At 48.6% G+C, this 23,692-nt stretch overlaps 1 protein-coding gene across 2 annotated transcripts; it reads left to right on the forward strand.

Moving 5' to 3' along the window:
* The first annotated feature begins 785 nt into the window (after positions 1 to 785).
* On the forward strand, positions 786 to 15,949 carry LOC142601789 (uncharacterized). Of its 2 annotated transcripts, none has more exons than XM_075752675.1 (9): positions 786 to 1,165; positions 4,849 to 5,334; positions 6,591 to 6,726; positions 8,956 to 9,044; positions 10,781 to 10,844; positions 11,820 to 11,908; positions 12,747 to 12,859; positions 13,310 to 13,466; positions 15,630 to 15,949. In XM_075752675.1, the coding sequence occupies exons 1-9, from the start codon at positions 1,111 to 1,113 to the stop codon at positions 15,779 to 15,781; spliced, it is 1,341 nt and encodes a 446-aa protein (XP_075608790.1). In that variant the 5' UTR covers positions 786 to 1,110; the 3' UTR covers positions 15,782 to 15,949. The 2 variants fall into 2 exon arrangements, 1 of the variants encoding a protein (XP_075608790.1); XR_012835432.1 differs by lacking the exon at positions 15,630 to 15,949 and adding an exon at positions 14,621 to 15,533 and having other exon boundaries at positions 826 to 1,165; positions 13,310 to 14,528.
* Positions 15,950 to 23,692: the final 7,743 nt, after the last annotated feature.

Here is a 23,692-nt window from a genome sequence, read left to right on the forward strand (position 1 = left end):
GTTAGAGCACGCTAACGGTTGGATCACTGTGTCAAGCCCTGTGGAGGATTTTGGAGCACAAAAGGCATGGGCAGCACGTGACAGTGCCTGATGAGCTCATGGAACGTGTGGCTGGGGGGGCTCTGCCTGCTGAGCATCCACGATCCTACACGAGTAGCCAGCTGTTACCTGAATTTGGGGGAAGATGTGACGGCCATGAGATGTGGCATTCGGCCGTACGCAAAAAGAAACCTATCGCAGCGGAGGCTCAGCGATGCTGATTGCTGACCCATGGGGGCAGAAGGAAATGGGGGAGGGGAAATCTTTCGAAGTAGGGCTGCAGGGTGAGGAAACCACGGGGACATCTGTGTCCTTGGGTGGCATGGACAAGGCCTGGGGCATGAACCGCAAGCAGGATAGCCGTCAGATAACACATGGAAAATGAGATGGGGCCTTGCTAAACTTAATGCCCTCATCTCAAAATCATCACCACCAGGACTGTTGAGTTTGCTCTTGATCACAACAACTCAATACATCAAATTTGACACCTTGGGGGGGCAACAAGGGGGAAGTTAAACACTGATTGGGAAAGCTCTGCCCTCCCCAGAGGGTGAATTTTGGTTACAGCATGGTTGGTCTCAGTTAAAATGGGAGCTGCTTTGAACTGTCGGCTTTTCTGGGGTTCTTTTTCTTCTTGTTTTTCTTCTTGCAGGAAATCCTGGGTGTCTAAAAAATGAAATCCTTTCACTTGACAAGGTCACGGGGGGCTGGCGAGCAGCCAGGCGCAGGGCTCCAGCGTGGCTCGGCCGTTCCTCTCTAAGAGCCCATTGCTTCCTCCAGGACGTTTCTCTTGCACGTATTTCTGCATGTCGCAAGGAGAGGCTTAGATTTGCTTTTCTGCTCAATACTTAATTTGCACTATGCTTTAAGAAGGCCAGTAACGTCTTAAGACCCGTTGTGGTCTCCGAATATAAAACCCCCATTTGCTGGGGGAGGTTGACTTGACTGAGCCGCATGATCAGAGTCAGCTGACAATATCGGGCACAAAACCGGAGGAGAATAAACAGCTGGGTGCAGGAGATCAGCTACTGATCTTGTCTTTTGACAAACTGCATTACTCCTCGGGGAAAGATGAGTGCCTGGCCCTCTCCTCTGCTTTGGAGCCTAACCACGGCGTGTTTAACAGGTATGTCCTCCTATGCCGGCGTTTCTCTTTGCTGGCTGAGCACGGAGGTGGGTAAAGCCGTAACTGGGATTCATCTTGGGGTGCTGCAGAAGGGCAGGGCGAGAGTGGGGAGGAAGGCAGGAAGGGCAATAAGTGTTGAAAGAGATGCAGCGTTGGAAGCAGGCTAAACATAGTAAATATAAAAGCTTGCTTTTACAAGAAAAAAAAGGAGGAAAAATAGAGCCCTATTACTCTGTGTATTGAGGATTTGCAGTGGCCTCTTCATGGCTTTATCTTAAACCCCAAGGAACAGGATGCCCCAGTATGTTCACTTTCTTAGGGTGTTTTGGTAACTGGGTCTTTATGAGAGAAAAAGCATATATATAAATGCCTGAATATTTTTGTAATCATGCCTCTATCTGCTCCTCTCCTTGTTCTTATCCTTTTGTACTGCTTACCTATCAAAAAAAAAAAACCAAACCCAAACAAACCCAAAATCTACATTGATATAGTTAATATTTTTGCGATGTGGGATCTGCAAAACTTGTTGCACTTCAGATCGCGTACCTTCCAGGGCAGCTCTGGCCACGCACAACTGGGAGCTCCTTGGGGTGCGGTGCTGCCCGGCTCCCTCCTCCCTGCATTCCACCTGCATTTGGGGGGTTGGAGGTTGCCGGGGGCCCTTTTTGGAATATGAAACCATCAGCCCTGCTCAGACAATTTGCATTTTACAGAGTTCCTCGGCAAGGGGCAAAACTAGTCAGAGCAATTACCTGCTGAGCTTCATCTTTAGTTGCGTGCATCCAGGGCAGCCTGAGCGTGTAACAAGGTACAAGCCGTAGTCTGGCACTCTCATGAAATCAAAAAAAATTGGGGAAACTCTCTCTTTCAGGAGTCAATTATTCACCTGTTGATTCAGGAGCCAATTATTAACCTGTTGAATTCACTAAAGGTGATTATTATCTTCGCCTAGATCTGTAATTGTTGACTTGGTTGTGTTTTGTTTGGCTTGAAGGATTAGTTTTTCAGAATGGCAGGTTGTACAGTTGTTTAGATGGAGGCAAAGAAAAAAATAAGGGAGTGTCTATCCTATTTCTGCATTTTGTGAGTTCCCAGCCAGTGTCTGTGTGCTTCGCAAGTCAGCAGGGCTGCCTGCCTTATAGGTCAGGAAGGATGAGCTCTGTAATTAAAGAGTTCGGTCACCTTCCTTGGCATCCTCAAGGCTCTTGGAGTGAAATATCGTGCCAAGGCATCACACAGAATGACCCATCCTTGAAGTGTCCCTGGAGATACTTTTGTTGATTTACAGTGCCCCTAAAAAAAAAAAAAAAGTAGTCTCTAGAAAGCAAAATCACCGCTCCCTGGTGTAGACGGTGTAAGTGCAGAGACAAAATGGTCTGATGAAGCTAAGGTTGTTTGAGCATTGTTTTTTAACACCTGTGATACTATAACTGGAAAAACAAAGCATCACCCATTTTTAATAGATGCTCAGAACTATTTTTTCCACCCTGCCTACTTTTTTTTCCTCCAGAAGTTGTTTAAATTAATTTATGTAATACTGGCTACTGAAGGCTGCTGATGGCTACTGATGTTTTGCAAGCTGCTCTTTAATGACTATTTTTGTAACATTTTCGATTTTAAAAAAAAAAAAAAATCCATCTTAACAGTACCACCATTTAATACCAGAACCAACCAACCAATGAAAGGTTACAAAGAGGCAATATTCAACTAAAAAAAATGTTTAAAAAAAACCCCAAAACACAACAAAATTCATCCAGCTGTGTGCAGTCCAAGGTGTTTAAATCCACTGCAGTGTGTCTGGCTGGCGGAGCTGAGCATACGTTGGGGACAGGCTGCTCTGGGAGCTCAGACTTTGATCCCAGCGGTCCTTCTGAGAGCTTTTCCCAGGAGAACTTGACGCTGCCCTTGACTTACTGCCAGTGTTTACTTTGAGATTAGTTTAATGAAAACCTGGGCTGACTCGGCTCGATGCCAGGCGTGAGCAAAGAGAAGCAGACTGACTTTGGCCCTTCAGGCAGGTGAGTCAGATGAGGGGAATTGCATCTCCATCCTGGATGGAGGCATGGCCGAGGTACTGGTGTCCTCCGTGGGTACTGCAGAGCTGCTCTCCCTGCCTAGGAGCAGCGCTGGCATCTCCCGGTCACTTGGATTTGGGCCTGGGGCAAACAACTCACAAAACAACCGCTGTTAAATTCAGCATCTCTGTTTTTGGGGGCTACAGCAAGAAAATGTGGTCAGCAGCCCAAACAGCTGGGTGTTCATCTGCTGCTTCGCTGGGTAGTTAGGGAAAGATGGGGGTTTGTGCTCTGTGGAGTACAAAGCAGGCAGTATGCAACAGGAGGGAGCACTCCCAACAGGCTCTCTCCATGTGATCGCAACTTTGTAAGGACTCTTTTATTCAGTGTCCTGATTGTGCTGCAGAAATTTAACTAGAGTTATTAATTAACTTGGTCCGCATGTTGTTGTTCACACCACGGCGGCGCTAAGCACTGGTACCCGTAGTGCCCGGCCTCACGTGGTGTAGCCCAAATTGAGAGAGAGATGGAAGGCTGGGGGAGAAGCAGGCGTGGGACAAACCTCAGGCACCCGTGGGTCTGTGCTGTCACTGCGCAAAGGCACAGCCCCTCCGGGTCTCCAGCTTCTCATCCTGCTCGTGTCCTTCCTTGTCCGCATCTTGCCGCCGGGTTTCAGCTACGCTCTCTGGGCTCCTTGAAACCCACAAAGCAATTTCTTAAAATAGTCCTTTTAGTTTTCCTGTCAATGGCCACTGGACTTCAGCAGGCCCTCTTGCTGTGGTGGCTTAGCAGATGTGTGCTGGTGGTGAGCACGTAAACACCACGGTATCAGCCGCAGTCGCACGCTGATGCTGTATGAGGTTGGATGTGTTCAGAAGCTATGGCAGGAGCTGGCTATTTTGTTTTCGCTTTTCTGGGTTTGCTTAGTACCACAGAGCTAAATTAAAACCAACTTGCTATTTTTTATATTTAATTTCTTGGGTCTCCCCTCCCTTTGGAGACTGGAAGACATCCCTCGTGTGTGCCAAGACAGCTTTCACCAGCAGATAGCCCTTCAGTCCGCTACGTATCGCAGCAAAACAACTTGAACTGCAGTAATACCCCTTTTCTCTGAAGATTACAGCTGTCCCCGCTCTGATGGGGGGATTTCAGAATCAAAGCAAGTCTTGGCCTGCGGGTTCCCTTCTGGTTACTGGATATATCTCCAGAACAGCTTTAAAAAAAAAAAACCCAACCCATGACTTTTTTTTGCTGATCCCTTTAACCAAGATGGGATGAAACAGCCAGCTACTTGACAAGCATCTTAAATCAGATTGTTGTGGGATCTCTCTCAAGCTGCCGCTAACAAAATCAAGTGTTTCAGGCAATTCTCACACCTTTTTATCTACGAGAGTCAGACCTCCTGGACATTGGCATCTGCTGAGCTGTGGCCTCACGGACCCTCTAATTTATTTCCTTGAGAAGTGTCTCGTGTGCCAGGGATTCTCAGATGCTGCCAGTCCTGTTCGCCTCCTTGCTTCTGTATTGCTCTGCAGCAGACTGTAGCAGAAGGGAGTTTCTGGACATTGAGCAAGGATACATGGGTTAAGGAGTTGGTGAGGACGTAATGGGAAGTCTCTAAAGGGAGAACAGTAATCTGGCCACTGATTATGTTTTTTCTCCTCTTAGGTATTGCTTTAGGCCAGACAACCGCCACCCAGGCCCCTGTGGCATCAACACCAGTGCTTCCCAGGGCAACCACCACCCAGGTCCCCATTGCATCAACCCCAGCACCTCCTAGTGCAACCGCTACCACGGCCTCTGCTCCCCCAACTGCCTCTGCAACGCTCTCAGCTGGAGTGACATCAACCACAGCAAACCTTGTCGCATCCACGGCAGAGCCATCTGCTGATCCAAGCACAAAAAACCCTGCTCAGACCTTGCCTGCCACCACAGATGTGACCGTCCTCACCTCTGGCAGCACGACCACCTCTCAAGCGCCTACAGGACAGATGGCCGTGTCCACCAGCACGCCGGTGTCCCCCCCAGGCATGACCACGTCTCCTGGGGTCCCATCAGCAGCTCCGTTCCTCACCACTGCCAAGCCCTCGAACTGCAGCAGAGTGAACGTGACAGCCTGTGCCCGCTGCTCCCCAGGGACGTTTCCCAACGAAGGTAAAGGCCATGCTTACCCCGGCTCTTGTGTTAGGTGGAAAAGGAACTTTTCAAAGGAGATGAAACCAGCACATGTTCTCATGTTGGAGGCTAGGGCAGGCAGCAGGAGTGGGAGTTAATTTGTTGCACCTTTCTGAAGTTAAAGGCTTGGCCTTTGCTGGCCTCGTGCTGTGTATTGGTCCTCCTGAGGCTTCCCCAGGAGGATGAAGAAGCGGTAGGGTTGTGGCTGCAAAGTGTAACACAAATGCAACCTGATTTATTGGCAGGAGGATGTTGTTTTGAGGTACAGTGCCAGCTATAAGGACAGCTTCCAACTATCCGTCTCAAATGTTTGAAAGAGAATCTCTGCTATAGAAACAGCCTTTTCAGTTGGGCTTGAGAAACCACCCGGTCAACATCTTCTGTGGTCAGGAGTACATAATATTATTGTTTTCAGAAGTTATTTATGTGTTGTAATGTGGTTGGTTTGTGTTTTTTTTTAACACCACCACTCCACCCCCAGAAAAAATCTCAAATAAAAAGAAGCCCTAATATACAAGCCATGTACTTTTTGCTTACTTCCTCTACTGCAATGCGTTTTTAAAGAAGAGGAATAAGCAGCTCTGATGCTTTAGGGTAAATCTGCAGAGGACAGGAGGTAATTCCCACCACCCTCACGTGCAGGATGTTCGCCCACCGGACCTTCTCCTCTTGCCCGCGTTTGGCTGCTGCAGCACCGAGGACTGGTTCCTGCAAGCAGCGGGGTGGCAGGTCTGACGTGTGCAGCTACAGCAAATCCCACCCAATTACTCTGCAAAGCTCGGATTCGTTTTGTGGAGCAGAGGGGGCGAGCTCCTGTCTGGTGGGAATGCCGTGGTACCTGTGCGCAAAGAAAAGCTGTTGCTGCTGAAGGCAGATCCTCTGCTCTGGGGTTTTTCTGCTTCCCTAAATTATCAGCAATCCAAAGGAGCATGTTGGGCTTTTGTTCTTTTTTGTTTGTGTGTTGGAGGGAAAACAAAGAAAACCCTCCTGGCCCCTCAAGTTAAAAGAGGAAAAAAACAGTCATCTTAATTACAGCAAAACACATTGATAGACTTGAGACCTTTAAACACCTTATGACTGTTCTTCAGCTTGCTAACGGTGCACAACAGCATCATTACCGTTGGAGGGGTTGCATCTCAACACTTCGGCATGCGTGGCAGTGTCCTGTCCTGACAAGCAAAGGGATTTAAGTCAAGTCTGGCAGTCCTGATCCTGACCTTTTTGTTCCAATTTAGGTACCTCGAGCTGCTCGTGCTGTGCTGAGGGCTCGTGCACGGACGCCAGTGCCTGCATCTCCTGCCCGCTGGGCCACTACCAGCCCGAAAGCGGGCAACCGTCGTGCCTGCCTTGTCCGCAGGGGCGTTACACCAAGTAAGTGCCTGAGACCCCGGGCATGGGGTGGTGGTCCTCTCCCTCAAAATGCTTCCCAGCCAGAAAAATCTCCTCCTTTGGGCTAAGGGAAAAGTGCTGCTGGAGTGGTTTCTCCCTGGGAAGTGCAGGGGTTTTGCATCCCCGCGTGCCCTGGACTTGCTGCCCCGGCACCCACCCACGGCGCAAACACTCGTTGGCAGCAGCCAGAGGCCGTGTGCTCCCCAGCTTCTTGCGGGGTTCTGTGCCAAACTGGGTCGGGGAGCTCATTCGCTGCAAAGCCAAAATAGCAGTGTTTGTTAAGCTAAACTACAAACAGTCCAAACCCTGGAGAAAGCCCCAGGTTGCCTTTGGGCTGTGCTTTAAAAGAGCTCCCCGTGGGGCAGGCGGAGGTGCGAAGGGGTGCACCTCCTCCGTGCTGCTAAATTCTTCTCTCCAGGAAACCCTGGCATGGGGGTGCTCATGCCGAGGGCTTCTCAGCAGCCAGCTCCACCCTTTTCTTTTTCCGTAGTCTTTTGTACGTATTCAGAGAGAATATGTTAGGGTTTTTTTGTGACGGAAGGACACTTGGGAGCGAGGTGTGGGGTTCATCTCCTCGGCTTTTCTCCAGGATACCTCTGCCCAGCTGGCTTCACCTCTGCGCTTTGCCCAATTACTTTCTCAATCTCTGTTTTGTCGCCTCCAAGGGATCTCATTATATTTAAGTCACTGGCAACTGAAGCAACATCCTTAGCTGATACAGTGTGGAAAAGCTAACGAGACATCTCAGCCAGACGCCTGGCCTTGCAATTTCACCGGGCTGCCTCACCCCGGGGATGCTGTGCGAGTGTCCTCCGGCTGCAGGAACGTGCTGTTCCCACCGTTTCCCATCGTGGTTTTCCTCGCTGTATCAGATGTCTGCTGCTGGGGTTTGTCCCTCAGGTGGCTGCAAGGACAGGAGGGTGGCGAGAGCTTCCCAGGACTGTGTCCCCATTCTGGTCAGCCCTGGGGAGAGGGAACAAAACGTGGCCGTGGGGAAGAGCGACATGGCCGTGCAGTTCGTTTGCAGCAGCCCATAAGTTTGAGGGGCCACCAGCTTCCCCCTCCGTGCTCCCCCCTTGCTGTTTGTGCTGTGAGGACCCACCTTACCTTATTTACTGCCCAAGTGCTTTAAAAAAACCCCTCAGGATCAGTCTCCAGGGCACCACACAAATGCTGCTGTGGGGATGCCGGAGAGGGCCGAGCCGGGGACCAGAAAGGATGGGTCAGCAAACGGCGGCCGGAGCGGGGGACCAGAAGATGGGGGGGGATGTGGAGAAGCGGAGGGGAGGGGGTCAGGCGGGCGCAGCGTGTGCGTGGCCATCTCCATGGCAGCTGCCTGGGCCTCAGGGCTCCGATGGGATCGTTTAACATTTCTGTGGTATTTGGAGAATCCAGGCTCCCCTGAGCTTTGAGTGGCTCTGGCTGGCGCGGGCCCTGTATTGGTTTGTTTTAAGCAAAGCATTTGCTGTTTCCAATTGATTTTTATTTTTTTCCACAAATCTTGCTCAGCCTGGGGTTTCTGAAGGAATTAAAGAGCGTGTCCTTGTTTTCCTCCAAAGCATCCCTGAGCATGTAAACAAATTCTTATACCCACATGCTTGTTGTTGGGGATTTGGCTCTGTTGGTGATGAATGCAATAGCTTTCCTCTTTCTCTGCCTTTCCCTATTTTCCTCCCCCTCCTCCCGGAGGTCTAACATATTACATCCCCTTTCCCACAGTCCCTGTTATTCGAGGTCAGGACTCTCACACATCAGTGCCTGTGGTTTAGGTCCTTTTTTCAACTCCTAAGTGACCTGACTTTCAACAACAGAGCAGCTCCTTTTAAAATCGCTGATGGATGCTGAACATCAAGCACCTTTCCAATTCAATATTTCCAAGTATGGTTTTAAGAGCCTGACTTTAAACCAAGGTTTTTAAACCACAACATATTTTTCAAGACCTAGAATTCAGACTCAGAAACCCATCCCTTTCCATATAGCCCACAAGGCATCTCTAACATTAATAACAGAGAAAACTTGATTTTTCCAGTGGACCTTTAACATTCAGGCCAGCTCAAATTGCTGTTTTTCTGCCTGAACTCCTTCATTATAATTACCCTATTTCTAGGCTTGTTAGTGAAACAAAGAGTTGTGCTCTGCTCTCTCTTCTTGAAGTGGATAGAGGCTCAGGTGACCTAAAATAGCACTCACCTCTGCTCCTTTCTCTCCCAGCCTCACAAGGAGCACCATATGCCTTCCCTGCCTGCCTGGCCATTACGCTAATGAGTCTGGGGCTGCAGCCTGCAGAGCATGTGAGAAAGGTAGGCTTTGATTGGTACTCAACCCAAATGCATTTTCATCAGGCTATGAGAGGCTTTTTTCCCATGGCCAGATGCAATTACCAGGTAACTTAAAAGCACTGAAGAGTAAACAGGTTATTTTGTTCAGGCTAAAAATAGAATAGCACATCTCTTCCCATTCTGTTATTGAGATTTTTTATTAAAATGAAAAGAACAGATCTCAGAGTCACGCTTCTGTTTGCAACAAGCTAATACTAACGCTGCAGTGAAAGCCTTTTCCAGAAAGTCAGGGAAGAAGGTTTATGAAATTCAGTTGTAGCACAGGAAAAATGATGTCAGGAAAATAAAGTATTCCCCTATTTTTAATAGCATAAATTAGTGTAAACCATCTTTGTTTTCAGTTAGGCAATCTTCTGCAGTCTGAATATTAAGTGTAATACTCTCCTCATTCCGGTTCTCAGCGAGCTGCTTTGCACCTGGCTAACGCAGTGTGAGCCTGGTGCAATGTGTTCGCAGACAGCGTAACAACATGTTCAAAACAGACTGGCATTTACTTATGCGAAAACCTAATTAACACATGCACTGCAGCAGCTATTCGGTACACAAATTAAGTGCTCCTCATGCATGCACAACTGTTCTTTTGAAAATCCACCCAGCAAACTGGCTGGTACCTAAATCTTGGCTATCACTTGCTAAGTTTGGGAAGAGAAAAGTCTAACTGGTGACAGCGCTGCGGTATGTCGCTGCCTTTACTCAGCGAATTTGAACACTGCGTTAGACCACAGAGGAGTGTGCGGAGATGGCCCCTAAATCATGCAATTATAAATTTTAAAAGTTTCTTTTTCCTTGCAGGGAGAGGGAGGTTGGTTTGTTTTCATCCTGCTCTGCCGCAGCCTCTGCTGCTTGTTGCAGATGAAGGGGCGTAAGGCAGATCTCACCCACACCACTGCCAGCTCCTCTCTGAACACAGGCACCTCAGTTCTGTCCCATGGCAGTGACCGGTGTTGGGCATCATCAGGCATCTTCCCAAACCCACCTGAACTCCCAAGCAGTGCTCTGTGCCTTTAGAGGGTCCCGTTGGCGTGGCAGGGGCTCACAAGCCGGGTCCTGCCTGCTCCCCCTGCCCACAGCACGGGCAGTTCAGGGCATTTCGCTCCTTGTTGAGCTGTGGGGAAGGGTCTGTACGTGTCCCCCTGCCCTTCGGGGTCCTGGCGGTGCAGGGAGGGAGAGCAACCCGCAGATTGCTGCACAGGGCAGAGCTGCCCTGGTTGATGGGTCTTGGGTCCTTCCCTTTGGAGGGAAGGAGATGTGCCCCAGACTTCCCGGGGTGGGGGGAACCCCTGGAGGGATTGGGGTGACCAGAGGGGTTTCCCCTGCTCCAGCTGAATAAGCCAGGAGGCAGCACTGGGATCACCTAGTTCAGCTTCATTCCAGTTCCACCTGCCATGCTGGGAAGGTTGACAGGTCTCTGTCTCCCTGGCAGGGTCTGGGGCACGAGAGTGACACCAGGGAACTCTGCCCGAGCCCCCCACGTGTCCCTCAGCATGGCAGAGGTCATTAGGAAACTTGTATTGCTATTTCAGGGGTTTTGGCAAATATAAACCCAAACATCCTGAATAAGCCCAAGAAATGCCACCTGAAGCGTGTTGTGGGGAGCTGATTTTATTGCTTGTAAAATGGAGAAGAGCAAATATACAACAACATGGGGCAGTGACAGTGGAGGAAAAATCCCGAAGGCTTACTCTTCTCTTTTTCAGGGTATTTTAGCTCCCAGCAAAATGCAGTTTTTTGTCTGCCTTGCCTGCCTGGATCATTTTGCAAGTAAGAAGTCTACTTGCGTTGCTGGCTCTCGGGGGGGCAGGGAGGGGTGGTTTTCTTTCAGCCACCAAGCTAGAAGAACCAATGTAGTGGCCAAAGGCAAGTCACCTGCCTTTTTGGCTGTAGAGCCATTGGTGCTGACCCTGGTGAGAGAGGGATGGTACGGTGAGGGGAGGATCCTGGCTGGGTGTGGAGGAACCCCAGGAGGAGGTTGCAGAGCATCACCTTGGAACCTGCCTCCTCCATCCCCACTCCCAACGTCACTGGCACAGGGATTGTGCTGAGTGTGGCTCTGGGTTTAGTAGGTTGAAGCTGAGCTAATGGTTTGTTTATCCTGAGTCAGGAGGTGCAGAAGGCAGCAGCTAAAGTACCCAGGCTGAGCTGTCACCTCTCGGGGCGGGGGGGAGAGGGCCTGGGAGAGGTGCTGGTGGGGCACCTCGTGATGGGCTCCGCACCCTGCCTGTAGGGATGCCTGCACAGAGGTCACGGGGTTTGTATCCAAAGCAGGTGAATTGGCACGTGAACACTTACCTTCCTTCTGCCCTCACCTTGAGCTCGCTTGTCCCATGTTATGGAGCAGATCTCTGCTGAACCTTGATGAAATTGCCACAAGACTGGACCCATGGCTTACCCAGCTGTATCGCAGGTCTCTCTCCCAACTCTCTTCAGTACCTGTTGACCAGTTCCAGCCAAGTTTGCTAAGGAACAGCAGCTTCTGGGAGAGCAAGTTCCTACAAGTTACATGCAAATAAGCAACCAAAGGGAGGACAGAAATGCCGTCGTGTCCCCAGTCTTAATTAGACATGTGAGAAGCTGCACTGGAGAGAGACACCATGAATGCCCACAAAATGGCAAAACCTTAGCTCTTGGTAGACCCTGGAGACTTCAGGCTGTGCATATGTAAGAGAGCTGGCTTTGCTGGGCTGGTCTTGCAAGTGCTTGTCCTACAGCATTGCCTGTCTCCTCTCCCCTCCCCAGCACCACCGGCTGCACGGGGTGTCTGCCTTGTCCTGGTGGGCAAGAGGCTCTTCAGGAGGCGTCGGAGGAGTGCACACCTTGCCTGCCAGGTAACTTCTGCAGCGGAGGGTCGGGGGGGGGGGGGGGGGGGGGGGGCTGCGATAACCCAGCTGGGAACGCACAGCTTCAACACCAGAAGAAATGATTTCTTCCCGAGCCTCGTCTCCGTTTCCCCAGGGGACGGGGGGGGTGCTGAGGTTGGGAAGCAGCAGTGGCAAAGGGGGCAGTCAATGAGGGGAAGCGAGGACACGGCTCTGCTCCTTGCATGGCTGTCTTCCAGAACATCAAACTGCAGCGGGTGAGTCAGGGGGAGGGCAGAGCGCTCCAGCCATCCCTGCAACCACGGATGGCGAGCCTCCCCTCTGGAGACAGCACCAGGGATTTCTTGTAGTCAAGTTGTGTTTCGAACATGCAAAAAAGCATTTGCTGCTTTGAGACCCGGGACTGCTGTGACCCATCATTCCCACCAAGCTTAGGAAACTGAGCCGTGCTTTAAACTTGGCTCAGCAAGTTTCAAACAGCTGGAAAAGGCGTTTGAATCCAGAATTAGAGAGGATGAAACACTGTTGACCTCCAGCTCCAACCTTCCCCCTGCTTTAAAGCCAGAGCTCACTACTAAACCCATCTCCCACTGTACTCCGACTCAAACTTGCTCTGTTTGCCAGATCAAACCCCAGATATCCTTTAGTCCCTCTGTCCCTGTTTGTTCTCTTTCCTGCCCCTTTGCCACCGAGCAAGGACCAAAGTCCTCAGCTTTTGTTATGCACATGAAGTATTTAAAGGCCTTTCTCCCTGTGGCTTTGAAAGCTGAATCACCCATATGGAATTGCAAAGGCCCCGGGGTCTAGTAGTCCCAGATCTTAATTCTGTGCTTATTTGCTATTCTAGGTATGTTCAAAGGTCCCAGTGACAAAAAATGCAAGCTCTGCAGGACAGGAGAATACCAATTACAGTGGGGCAAGGAGAGCTGTGACCTGTGCCCAGAAAATCACTACTGCCCTGTGAGTCTCCATCAGCTGCTTTGACAGTCTGGATTAACAAATACAGCTGTCCTGCGACAAACTAAATACGCTTCAATTAACACAACTCTTATCCGAGCCTCTTTCCTTTCCTTAAACATAGACAGAGCCCTGATGGATGGCGACGACACCAAGAGTCTGGCTTTGTGCCACCCTTGGAGCCGCCTGGTCTCGCTGGGCCATCCGGGGGAAGTCAGAGATGCTGTATCCATTAATGAGGGGGTTTGATGTACGGACGGGCTGTATAATGAAGAGCTCTTCTGCTCTTCACCCTACTCTGAGTAACACCACAGGGGCAGATGGGCTGAATTTAACGATGGCAGGTTCATTGCTTCTGTCTTTTCAACGCTGCAGTGTCATCTCTTTTCAGACTAGTTACCTTCTGCAGTCTTCTCCCTTTGCTGGTGCTGAGTTACTTCTTCTCTTGGGCAGAGTCCGGATGTGAACCCGGTCAAGTGCCCTCCCGACGCCTTCTGCCCCGCGGGCAGCGCTGAGCCCACGTACTGCATGGAGGTCTTTCTTTACAAGGTGGGGGACTCCTGCCAGCTGACTCCCCTGATGGTTGTTCTCCTGGCCGCCTTCTCAGCAGGTAAGTATATGTCTTCTCTGTCCTCTGGTAAAACTAGACACCCCTCTGCGGCTGGGCACCTTCGTGCTCTGCCAACACTGTTCTCTGGATGGTGTATTTTATGTTTCTGGAAACCTGGATTTCTAATAAAAGTCTTTCTGGCTGCCTGCAATGCAACGATAATCCTTTCCCCGTTTGTAAGTAGGGATATTGCTGTATTTGCTCTGAAGGAAGGCTGGCGTAATGCTGAATGTTTGCTGTTTGTCCTCGGGAAGCAGGTGTGTGTATGGACCCCAAATTTCTTGGCTGCCCCAAAAATAGGAAAAAAGACAATTTTCTTTTGGTATAAGACTTGAAGTTTCCTAAAAGCATTCTCCCCTGTGACTCCTGCTGCAGCATCCAGGACGGGGCGCTGTCAGCATGCGCAGCGTTGGTTGTATCGATGCTGTAGTGCACCTTGTAACAAACAGAAGGAAAGACAACCAACACCTACTGAGCATGTGGAGCATCCCTCAGCCCAGCTATAATTAGCTCATTAGGACAAACCAATGGGTGGATGAGCTTTTCCACCTGGAAGCTACACCATGAATACTCATTCCAAAACAATGAATATGCATTTGCAGTCATAGCAAAGGGGAAAAAAATAGTTCTGTAGTCTTTAATCAAAGTTTAGGGGAGGTTTAATCAGAGATAACAGTTATGATGCAAATGAGCAACTCTTACTGCTGTGGATTGCAAAAAGGGCAGAAGAGCAAGCTGGGAGGAGGGACTCGGCTCCTGCACACAGGCAGATGAACAGAAACCCCACTGTAAGTACCACTGATGCTACCAGCTCTCCTGGCACAAGATTTTAATCTCTAAGTCATAGAGCTAAGTGATCAGAGGATAAGGAATAATAGCCTCATATCCATGGGTTTCTGTGTTTTAAGCGCAACAGTTATGTGTCTCCTGAAGACCCATTCTCCAGTCCTGCTCACTGTCGGTAAAAGGCGGGGGGGGGGGGGAGATAAAATAGATGTGTTATTCCCTACAATGAACAAGAGAGTGCAAAGCTGCTTCTCCAACAACAAAGCAGGGCTGGTTGTTCCCATCAAATCCATCTCTTGGCACGTGAGGAGAGGACTCCATGGACACAGAGGAGAAAAAAAGGACAGCAGGGGCTGGAGGGGCTGCAGCTCTAGCAGCACTTCTCCAGAGGGCTGGAATGTCCCGGTGGGAGCGGACAAGGGTTGTCCTCAGAAGCCGTGGCTTGGAACCCCGTGAAAACTCCTCCACTGGCCCAGATCCCCTTGTGCCAGGCTGCGGTCCAAAAATCTGCCAAAACAGATGCCATCTGAAGCGAGTATTAATTAGAAAAAGTAGATTAAAATGAAGCATATGAAAAGCCTGTCCACATAGGGACAACGACCCATTAACAAGCATTTCTGATAAACAAGTCTGAGGGTCACAGAACAACGTTCCTCAGTGAAGCCCTGCCTGTCACAGAGTTGCTCAGAAGAGGGGTAAAAGAAACAGCCCACACAGGAACCTGCGAGTATTTCACGGCTGGTCTAACAGATCGATTGTTTACCATGAGACTGTCTGCTCACGCAACCTAAATTTGGACATATTTGTCTGGCCATATTGCATCACAGCGACAGACTTGTGCTCTTCTGTTAAGATCAATCTTCCCTGATTATGCTTCTGTCAGAAACAAACAAACAGAATGTCGCACTACTTGATATTTGCCAATTATTTCCATGTCTATGCCCAATCTAAAAGTAGTTTTTCCTGACAGTCCTGATCTCAGTCTAGACTCAAAGTTAATCTAGGTCAGTTACTTCTTGTGGTTCAAGTGTAAGCACTGCACAGAGCAAATCTGTTTCTCGACAAGATCCTTTGGTGGGATCAGCAGCGGGTAAGATGCCAAGTGGAAAATAATAGTTCCACAGAGCAGAGAGTAAATGGGAGTAGGAAAGCAAGTTACTAAATTACTATGCTGTTATTCTCCATAGCTTCCAGTGAAAAGCTGAAATGTCAAGGTTGAGTATTTATTATTATACCTGCTGGTTTTTGTGCAGAATATGTAGAAGAAAAAACCCCAACCCTTAACTTACCAGGAAAGAATACTTGAGTTGCAAAGCCCTACAGCAAACGACACTTTAGCTTCCCATCCAAAAATAACTACCATTCCTTGCCTTCCAGGTGGAATCCTTGCTGTCTTTCTAATAATTCTGAGAAGACGACAAGAATATAGCAAGAAATCATTAAAGTCTCTATTGCTACCCCGAGGCTCGGGACGACACACAACTTACGGGGTCACTGAGCACACAGAGCCAATCTACGCTGGCTGGTAGCATAGGACATGCTGTCAGCAACCACCCTCTTCATTTTTCCATGGGGCAATACAGATATGTGTGTATGGGGCAAATGTTTTAACCATGAGCGACCTATTTCTGTATAGACAAAGTAAGCGCAGAGAAATAAAGCTCAATTTTTGGGTTGTGGTTACTTGTGTTAACCAACCCAGCTGCCTGCTGTACTAAAATGGATGGATGGGAAAAGTCTCGCCCTTCAGTTCCTGGCTTCATTCACCAGTAAATACTTTTCTCCTTTCCTCAGGAAAAAAAAAACCAAAACAAACCAACAAACAATTATCTGTCTCTCTCTCCAGTCAGCTGAACAAACTGAGTGAGGATCAACTGCTCCAGTTACTGAGGTTCCTGTGATACAATGATCATTTCCACCTGAGCAGGAACTAACACAAATATGCTTCCTTTTAAGAGTACGCAATTTTTTTAAATTTTTTTTTTTTTTTTGCCATTCTGAAAACTTTACCCTTACTTTAAGCAAGGGTACGTCAAGGAAAGGGAGCTCAAAGCTTTCCCCTTCCTCTCAGCTGTGAGAAAACACGTGCAACTAAAATAATGGTTGATTCCTGGACAAGTATGTCCCTTTTGTTTCCTGCTGTAAGATGGTGCTTCATACTAGAGCTACAAAAGCAACTCCGACCTTCTAGCAAACCTCACAGGAACTGAGCAGGGGCTGTAGCGATAGGGCAAGGAGTAATGATTCTAAACTGAAAGAAGGTAGATTTAGATTAGGCGTTAGGAAGAAATTCTTCCCTGTGAGGGTGGTGAGGCACTGGAACATGTTGCCCAGAGAAGCTGTGGATGCCCCATCCCTGGAAGTGCTCAAGGCCAGGTTGGATGGGGCTTTGGGCAACCTGGTCTAGTGGAGGGTGTCCCTGCCCATGGCAAGGGGGGTTGGACCTAGATGGTCTTTGAGGTCCCTTCCAACCCAAACCATTCTGTGATTCTAATCTGGACCAGCAGCCACATGGATACTACCCATAACCATAGCCCAAATTCCATGGCACCGGCGGAGCTCCCCGCAGAGCTCCCCGCATCCTCCCCAACAGTCTCTCTCACACTGCTGATTTAGTAGACAGGCATTAAGTTTCTCAACTGGCAAAAAAACCCGTGGCTTTTCATAGGAGCAGCACAGCACCAGAGGATCTCAGCAGAACAGTAATCCAATCCAAACAGCAATTTTCTGAAATGCTCTTAAAAGAATGTAGCAGATTGGGAGATTCCACCCATGAAATCAAACTAGACCCAAACAAAAACCCGACTGAAAAAGCAAAACAAAGTCAAAATCAGATTTGACCAAGCAGGAATAGCACCAGTGACAGCTAAAGGAACCCAAGGAAACAGAACTGGTGGGTCTGCATGACTCCAGCTCAAAGTCAGTAAAGCCTGTAAAATTATGAGCAACAGAAACCAGCACTGTAACAGGAAAACCTGTGCTGCAAAAAAATGTCAATATTTTTGTGATAAGCAACATTGTGAAAACAAGCCAAAGCACAATCATTATTGTCTCTGCATAAACTTAAAACATGATTGCCACAGAGGCTCTTAGCAAGTCTTGGAGTGAAAGTTTTCACTATGAAAGAACAACAGCCAGTTCCCTCACTACCAAACCACACTTGCTTAGTATGTATCATTTCACTTTTTTGAGGGGGGAAAAAAAAAAAAAAAGCTGCAAGATTAACTATATAGAGCTGTTTTACAAAGAAAGAATTAGCAGCTTCTTAAATAACTAGGATAAATTTTAATATTTAGTAAGACACTGAGGTTTCTCAAGCAGTCAGACATGGAATGACACGACTCAACAATGTAGAACAATGCCATTAATACATCTTTCAAGCTATTTTGCTTTTCCAAGTAATTAAAAAAACCAAACAAACCACCACCATAAAAACTGACCATGAAGACAAAGCTATTGAACAAAACAGACATTTAATTTGATTATTCTTCCTAGATTGTATGAAAATACATCTAATATATTCAACTTAAAATTGTTTCCATGCTTGCTCATGTGATAAAAGAACAACAAATTCTGAATTTGGCTATCATGTATCAGCTTTGAAGAGTTTGCTGGAAAAGGATAGACATCTTTCTACTTTGATGGGCAAGACACTACATAATTTAACGCCACACTTATATGTTATTTAGGTGAATTTATAACAAAAAAAAAAATCTTTTAAGTTGCTGAATGCTAAAAAGGATTGAGTTACATCATGAGAAACCTTAATTTTTCAAGACTTTTTTTTCCCCTTGTATTTGAACAGTGGGAAAAGGAAACCAGTGAAACAATTTTTCTGTTGTCTGCTTTTTTTTTTAAACAAAACTTCAGCCTATTTGCCCAGTGCTGCAGAGCAAGGTACAGAAGCCTTCATTAAAAGACACCTAAACCCCACCTTTCCTGATTCAGAAACTAAAATTCTACCAGATCACCACCTGAGGGACTTAGCTGAGCTCGGTTACATGGTCGTTACACCTTAAGGGAGAACATGGTCCACATTTCTTTTAAAGATCCATCTCCAAAGTACGTGACCAGCAGAAGGAATGAATTCCTAGCAAGTCAAAAGCAAACTCCTAGTTTGCAGTCTCAGTGCTGCAAGCCTTCATTGGCCCGAAGAGTTGGGTAGTAAAGAGCAGAGAAGAGGTAGAAGGAAGCAGAAAGTCAAAGAGCGTCGTGGTTTAGCCCCAGCTGGCAGCTAAGCAGCTGCTCGCTCACCCCTCCCCCCGGTAGGATGGGGAGGAAAATCAGAAGAAATAGATAAAACTCCCGTGGTGGGATAAGGACAGTTTACTAGGACAGCAAAGAGGAAAATAACAACTATACTTACAAAAGAATACGCAAAACAGGTGATACACAATGCAACTTGCTCACTGCCCAGAACCCAATGCCCAGCCTGCCCCAAGCAGCAACTCCTCCCCAGCCAGATCCACCTTTATACAGGAGCATGAGGCCATGGTATGGAATACCCCTTTGGCTAGTTTGGGTCAGCTGTTCTGGGTGTGTCCTCTCCCAGCTTCCTGTGAAAATTAACTCTAGCCCAGCCGAAAACCAGGACATCGTCCACCCCTTATGCTATACCATCTACGTCATGCCCAGATACTACACTCCAATTAACCACCACCACCACTCTTCCTGTCTCTGAGATATATATACACACACACACATACACAGATATCATTCCCTTAGTCTACAGGCCATCCCTCTAAAATGTCTGTTGAGTTCATTTAGTCCATGACTTTGGGCTCCATCTGCCATAACCGCCTGTCAGGGCAGGACAGATGGCGTGTGATGTTGCATGCTGCATCTGGAGCTCACGGCCGGTGTATCTGGCATGGCCCATGTTCGCGGTCTGCAGGTTAAAGATGTTGATTTGAAGGAAGTTGCTGGGCACTGGTTGCTGAAGCCAGTTCTAGTTCCAGCATCACTGCACGTAGCCCAGTTTCATCAAAGTTCATCCTTCATTAATTTGGGTGACTCTTATGGTAACACCATTGATACAGCATATAGCAATTGTAGTAGCAATGACATACAACGGCAGGGTTATTTAGCAATTTACATCATACAATTTAATTTATTGGCTATTCTTACCCAAAATCAGATCCCCTGGAGGTACACATTAGACTTGTCCATTTTTCCATATCACCCACCAAGTGCACCCAGGTCCTCGAGCAAAAGCAACCTCATGGACGGGTTTGCTTTTGCCTGAAGCAGGGCTAACCCAGACTGTCTTCCCCAACACATTCTTCATGTGCACTGTGGGGACTTTATCCATTTCTACAGTATGTGGAAGTTTTGATTGTGCAGGGCCAGCTCAACTGGCAGACCCCCTAGTATTGCCTAACCAGGTGGCCTTTGCTAAATGGTCTCTCAATGTTTGAGGGTCCCACCACCCATTGCTCTCAGTGTAGTCTTCATTGTATCGTTCAATTTTCCCAGAGGCTGGTGCATGACAGGGGATGTGATACACCCACTCAATGCCATGCTCTTTGGCCCAGGTGCCTATCAGGTTGTTTTGGAAATGAGTCCCGTTGTCTGACTCAGTTCTTTCTGGGGTGCCATGTCACCACAGGACTTGCTTTTCAAGGCCCAGGATAGTGTTCCGGGCAGTGGCATGCGGCACGGGATATGTTTCCAGCCATCTGGTGGTTGCTTCCACCATCGTAAGGACATAGCGCTTGCCTTGGTGGGTTTGTGGGAGTGTGAAGTAATCAATCTGCCAGGCCTACCCATATTTATATTTCAGCCATCGTCCTCCATACCACAGAGTATTTAAATGCTTGGCTTGCTTGATTGCAGCGCATGTTTCACATTCATGGATAACCTGTGAGATGGTGTCCATGGTTAAGTCTACCCCTTGATCACGAGCCCATCTATACGTTGCATTTCTTCCTTGATGGCCTGAGGTGTCATGGACCCGTTGAGCTATAAATAATTCACCCTTATGTTGCCAGTCCAAATTCACCTGATCCACTTCAATCTTAGCAGCCAGATCCACCTGCTGGTTGTTCTGATGTCCCTCAGTGGCCCAATTCTTGGGTACATGGGCATCTATGTGATGTACTTCTACAACCAGCTTTTCTCTCTACCTGGGCAGCAGTATCTTGCCACAATGGGGCCACCCAGATGGGTTTGCCTCTGCGCTGCCAGTTGCTCTGCTGCCATCGCTTCAATCACCTCCACAGGGCATTGGCCACCATCCATGAGTCAGTAAAGAAATAAAGTACTGGCCACTTTTCTCATTCAGCAATGTATAAACCCAGCTGGATGGCTTTCACTTCTGCAAACTGGCTTGATTCACTTTCCCCTTCAGCACCTTCTGTGACTTGTTGTGTAGGACCCACACAGCAGCCTTCCACCTCCGATGCCTTCCCACCATGCGATGGGACCTATCAGTAAACAGGGCACATCATTGCTTCTCATTTTCTGATCGTTTATTATATGGTGGGGCCTCTTCAGCACACATCACCTCCTCCTCCGGCAACATTCTGAAATCTTTCCCTTCTGGCCAGTCTGTGATCAGTTCCAGAATTCCTGGGCGATTGGGGTTTCCTATTTGAGCCCGCTGTGTAATCAGTGCAACCCACTTACTCCACCTAGCATCGGTTGCATGATGTGTAGAGGGGACCCTCCCTTTGAACACCCAGCCCAGCACTGGCAGTTGGGGTGCCAGGAGGAGCTGTGCTTCAGTGACAACCCCTTCTGAAGCAGATTGAACCCCTTCATATGCTGCCAATGTCTCTTTTTCAGTCGGAGTGTGGCGGGCCTCGGATCGTCTGTATCCCCGACTCCAAAACCCCAGGGATCGGCCTCAAGTCTCCCCATGTGCTTTCTGCCAGAGACTCCAGGCAGGGCCGTTCTCCCCGGCTGCGGTGTACAGCACATTTTTCACATCTGGTCCTGCCCAGACCAGCCCAAGGGCCACTTCATGGACAATTTCCTGTTTAATTTGTACAAAGGCTTGTCATTGTTCAGGGCCTCATTTGAAATCCATCATCTTCTTCCAGGTTACGTGACAGAGAGGGCTTACAATCAGACTGTAATTTGGAATATGCATCCTCCAAAAACCCAAAACGCTTAAGAAAGCTTGTGTTTCCTTTTTGTTGGTCAGTGGAGACATATCTGCTATTTTGTTGACCACATCCATTGGGATCTGATGACGCCCATCTTGCCATTTTATTCCTAAATACTGGATCTCTTGCACAGGTCCCTTGACCTTACTTCATTTTATGGCAAAACTGGCTTTCAGAAGGATTTGGACTATTTTCTTACCTATCTCAGAGACTTCTGCTGTGTTGCCCCATACAGTGATGTTGTCAATGTATTGCAGGTGCTCTGGGGCTTCACCCTGTTCCAGTGCAGTCTGGATCAGCCCATGGCAAATGGTGGGGCTGTGTTTCCACCCCTGGGGAAGTCGATTCCAGGTGTACTGGAGGCCCCTCCAAGTGAAGGCAAACTGTGGCCTGCACTCTGCTGCCAAAGGGATCGAGAAAAATGCATTTGCGGTATCAATTCTGGCGTACTACTTGGCTGCCTTTGACTCCAGTTCATATTGAAGTTCTAGCACGTCCGGCATGGCAGCACTCATGGGTGGCGTGGCTTCATTCAGGCCACCATAGTCTACCGTCAGCCTCCCCTCTCCGCTGGACTTCTGCACTGGCCATATGGGACTGTTAAAGGCCGAGTGGGTTCTGCTGATTACTCCCTGACCCTCCAGTTGATGAATTATGGATAGGAACCAGGGAGTCTCGGTTTGTGCGGTATTGCCATTGGTGCACCATTGTGGTAGCTATTGGCACCTGTTGTTCTTCGACCCTCAGCAACCCCATAACAGAAGGGTCCTCCGAGAGACCGGGCAGAGTAGACAACTGTTCAGTTTCCTCTGTCTCCAAGGCAGCTATGCCAAAAGCCCACCGGTAGGCTTTTTGGTCTTTGAAATACCCTCTCCAGAGGTAGTCTATTCCCAGGATGCACGGAGCCTCTGGGCCAGTCACAATGGGGTACTTTTCCCAGTCATTCCCAGTTAAACTCACTCTGGCCTCCAGTAGAGTCAGCTGTTGGGATCCCCCCTGTCACTCCAGAAATAGAGATGGGTTCTGCCCCTTCATAGCTGGATGGCATTAGGGTACACTGTGCACCGGTGTCCACTAGAGCCTTGTGGATCTGACATGCCAGGCCATCGGATCCACACAGTCCAATAAACCCGGTCGTTCCTCTCCTCCACCTGGCTGGAGGCAGGGCCCCTCTAATCCTGCTCATTGTTTTCATTATTCACTTCTTGCAAAAATGACTTAGAAGTCCCTTCAAGAGGATTGTAAGTACAATGAGGCCTTCCATTTGATCTGGGGAACCGTCTGCTGGAAACCAGAGTGGCATTTTTCCTGGAAGAATCCTCTTTTGTGTTTTTCCTTGCAACTCACGTACCCATGCCTCTAGGGTCGAGGTAGGTTTTCCATCCCACTTCCTTGTGTCCTCTCTGTGGTCATGCAGGTAAAACCACAGGGTGCCTCGTCATGTATACCCTCTATATCCTTTCTCTTGAGCAGAGGAACACTTACTAACAGCTGAGATACTGGTTCATTCAGGTGGGGAACAGGACATAGTATCTTCGAGTTGTTGGACCTTCCAGGACAGTTTCTGCACAGCCAAGACGAGGGAGGAAGAGGGACTTTCTTTGTATTGCCAGAGTCGGCCAGCCACTTCATCCACTGTTGGTGCCTCTTCGCCTTTCCAGTCTATTACTGCCAATGAGTTGGCATACGATGATGGTGTGCTCTGTACAAGCTTCTGCCACATGGGCTGGGTACACTGGACTTCGTCAGGGTCTGTGCGTAATTGTGCGTTGTCGAGGTCATAATAAACCATCTCCCACATGGCTAATTCCTTCAGGTACTGGATACCTCGCTCCATGGAGGTCTGCTTCCCTGGATGACATACATCTTCACTGAAGGCATACCTTTCCCTCATGCCTGACAGGAGCTGCCTCCAGAGGTCAAGGGCTTGTGTCTTCTTCCCAATTGCCTTGTCAATGCCCCCTTCCCTAGATAGGGATCCCAGCTGCTTGGCCTCCTGACCCTCTAATTCCAGGCTACTGGCTCCGTTATCCCAGTATCGGAGCAGCCAGGTAATGATGTGCTCCCCTGGAAGGCGGCTGAAATCTTTTCGTATATCTCGCAGCTCACTCAGGGACAGGGATCAGGTGATGACCTCTGGTTCTGCCTCTTCCTCCTGTTGCTGTGATGGTCCAGGTTCATTGTCATCCTTCACTAAGCGAACTGATTTTTTTGTGTATTTCTTCTTGTGTACAGGTGTGACTGATACTGGTGTGGGTTGGTTTTTTCATTCAGCTGCAAAGCCTGTCACCGGGGCTGAGTAGCTGCAGTGCCTGTCGCTCTGTTCTTCCT

The sequence above is a fragment of the Balearica regulorum genome, chromosome 4 (genome assembly GCF_011004875.1).
Source record: "Balearica regulorum gibbericeps isolate bBalReg1 chromosome 4, bBalReg1.pri, whole genome shotgun sequence".
NCBI classification, from domain to species: Eukaryota; Metazoa; Chordata; class Aves; order Gruiformes; family Gruidae; genus Balearica; species Balearica regulorum.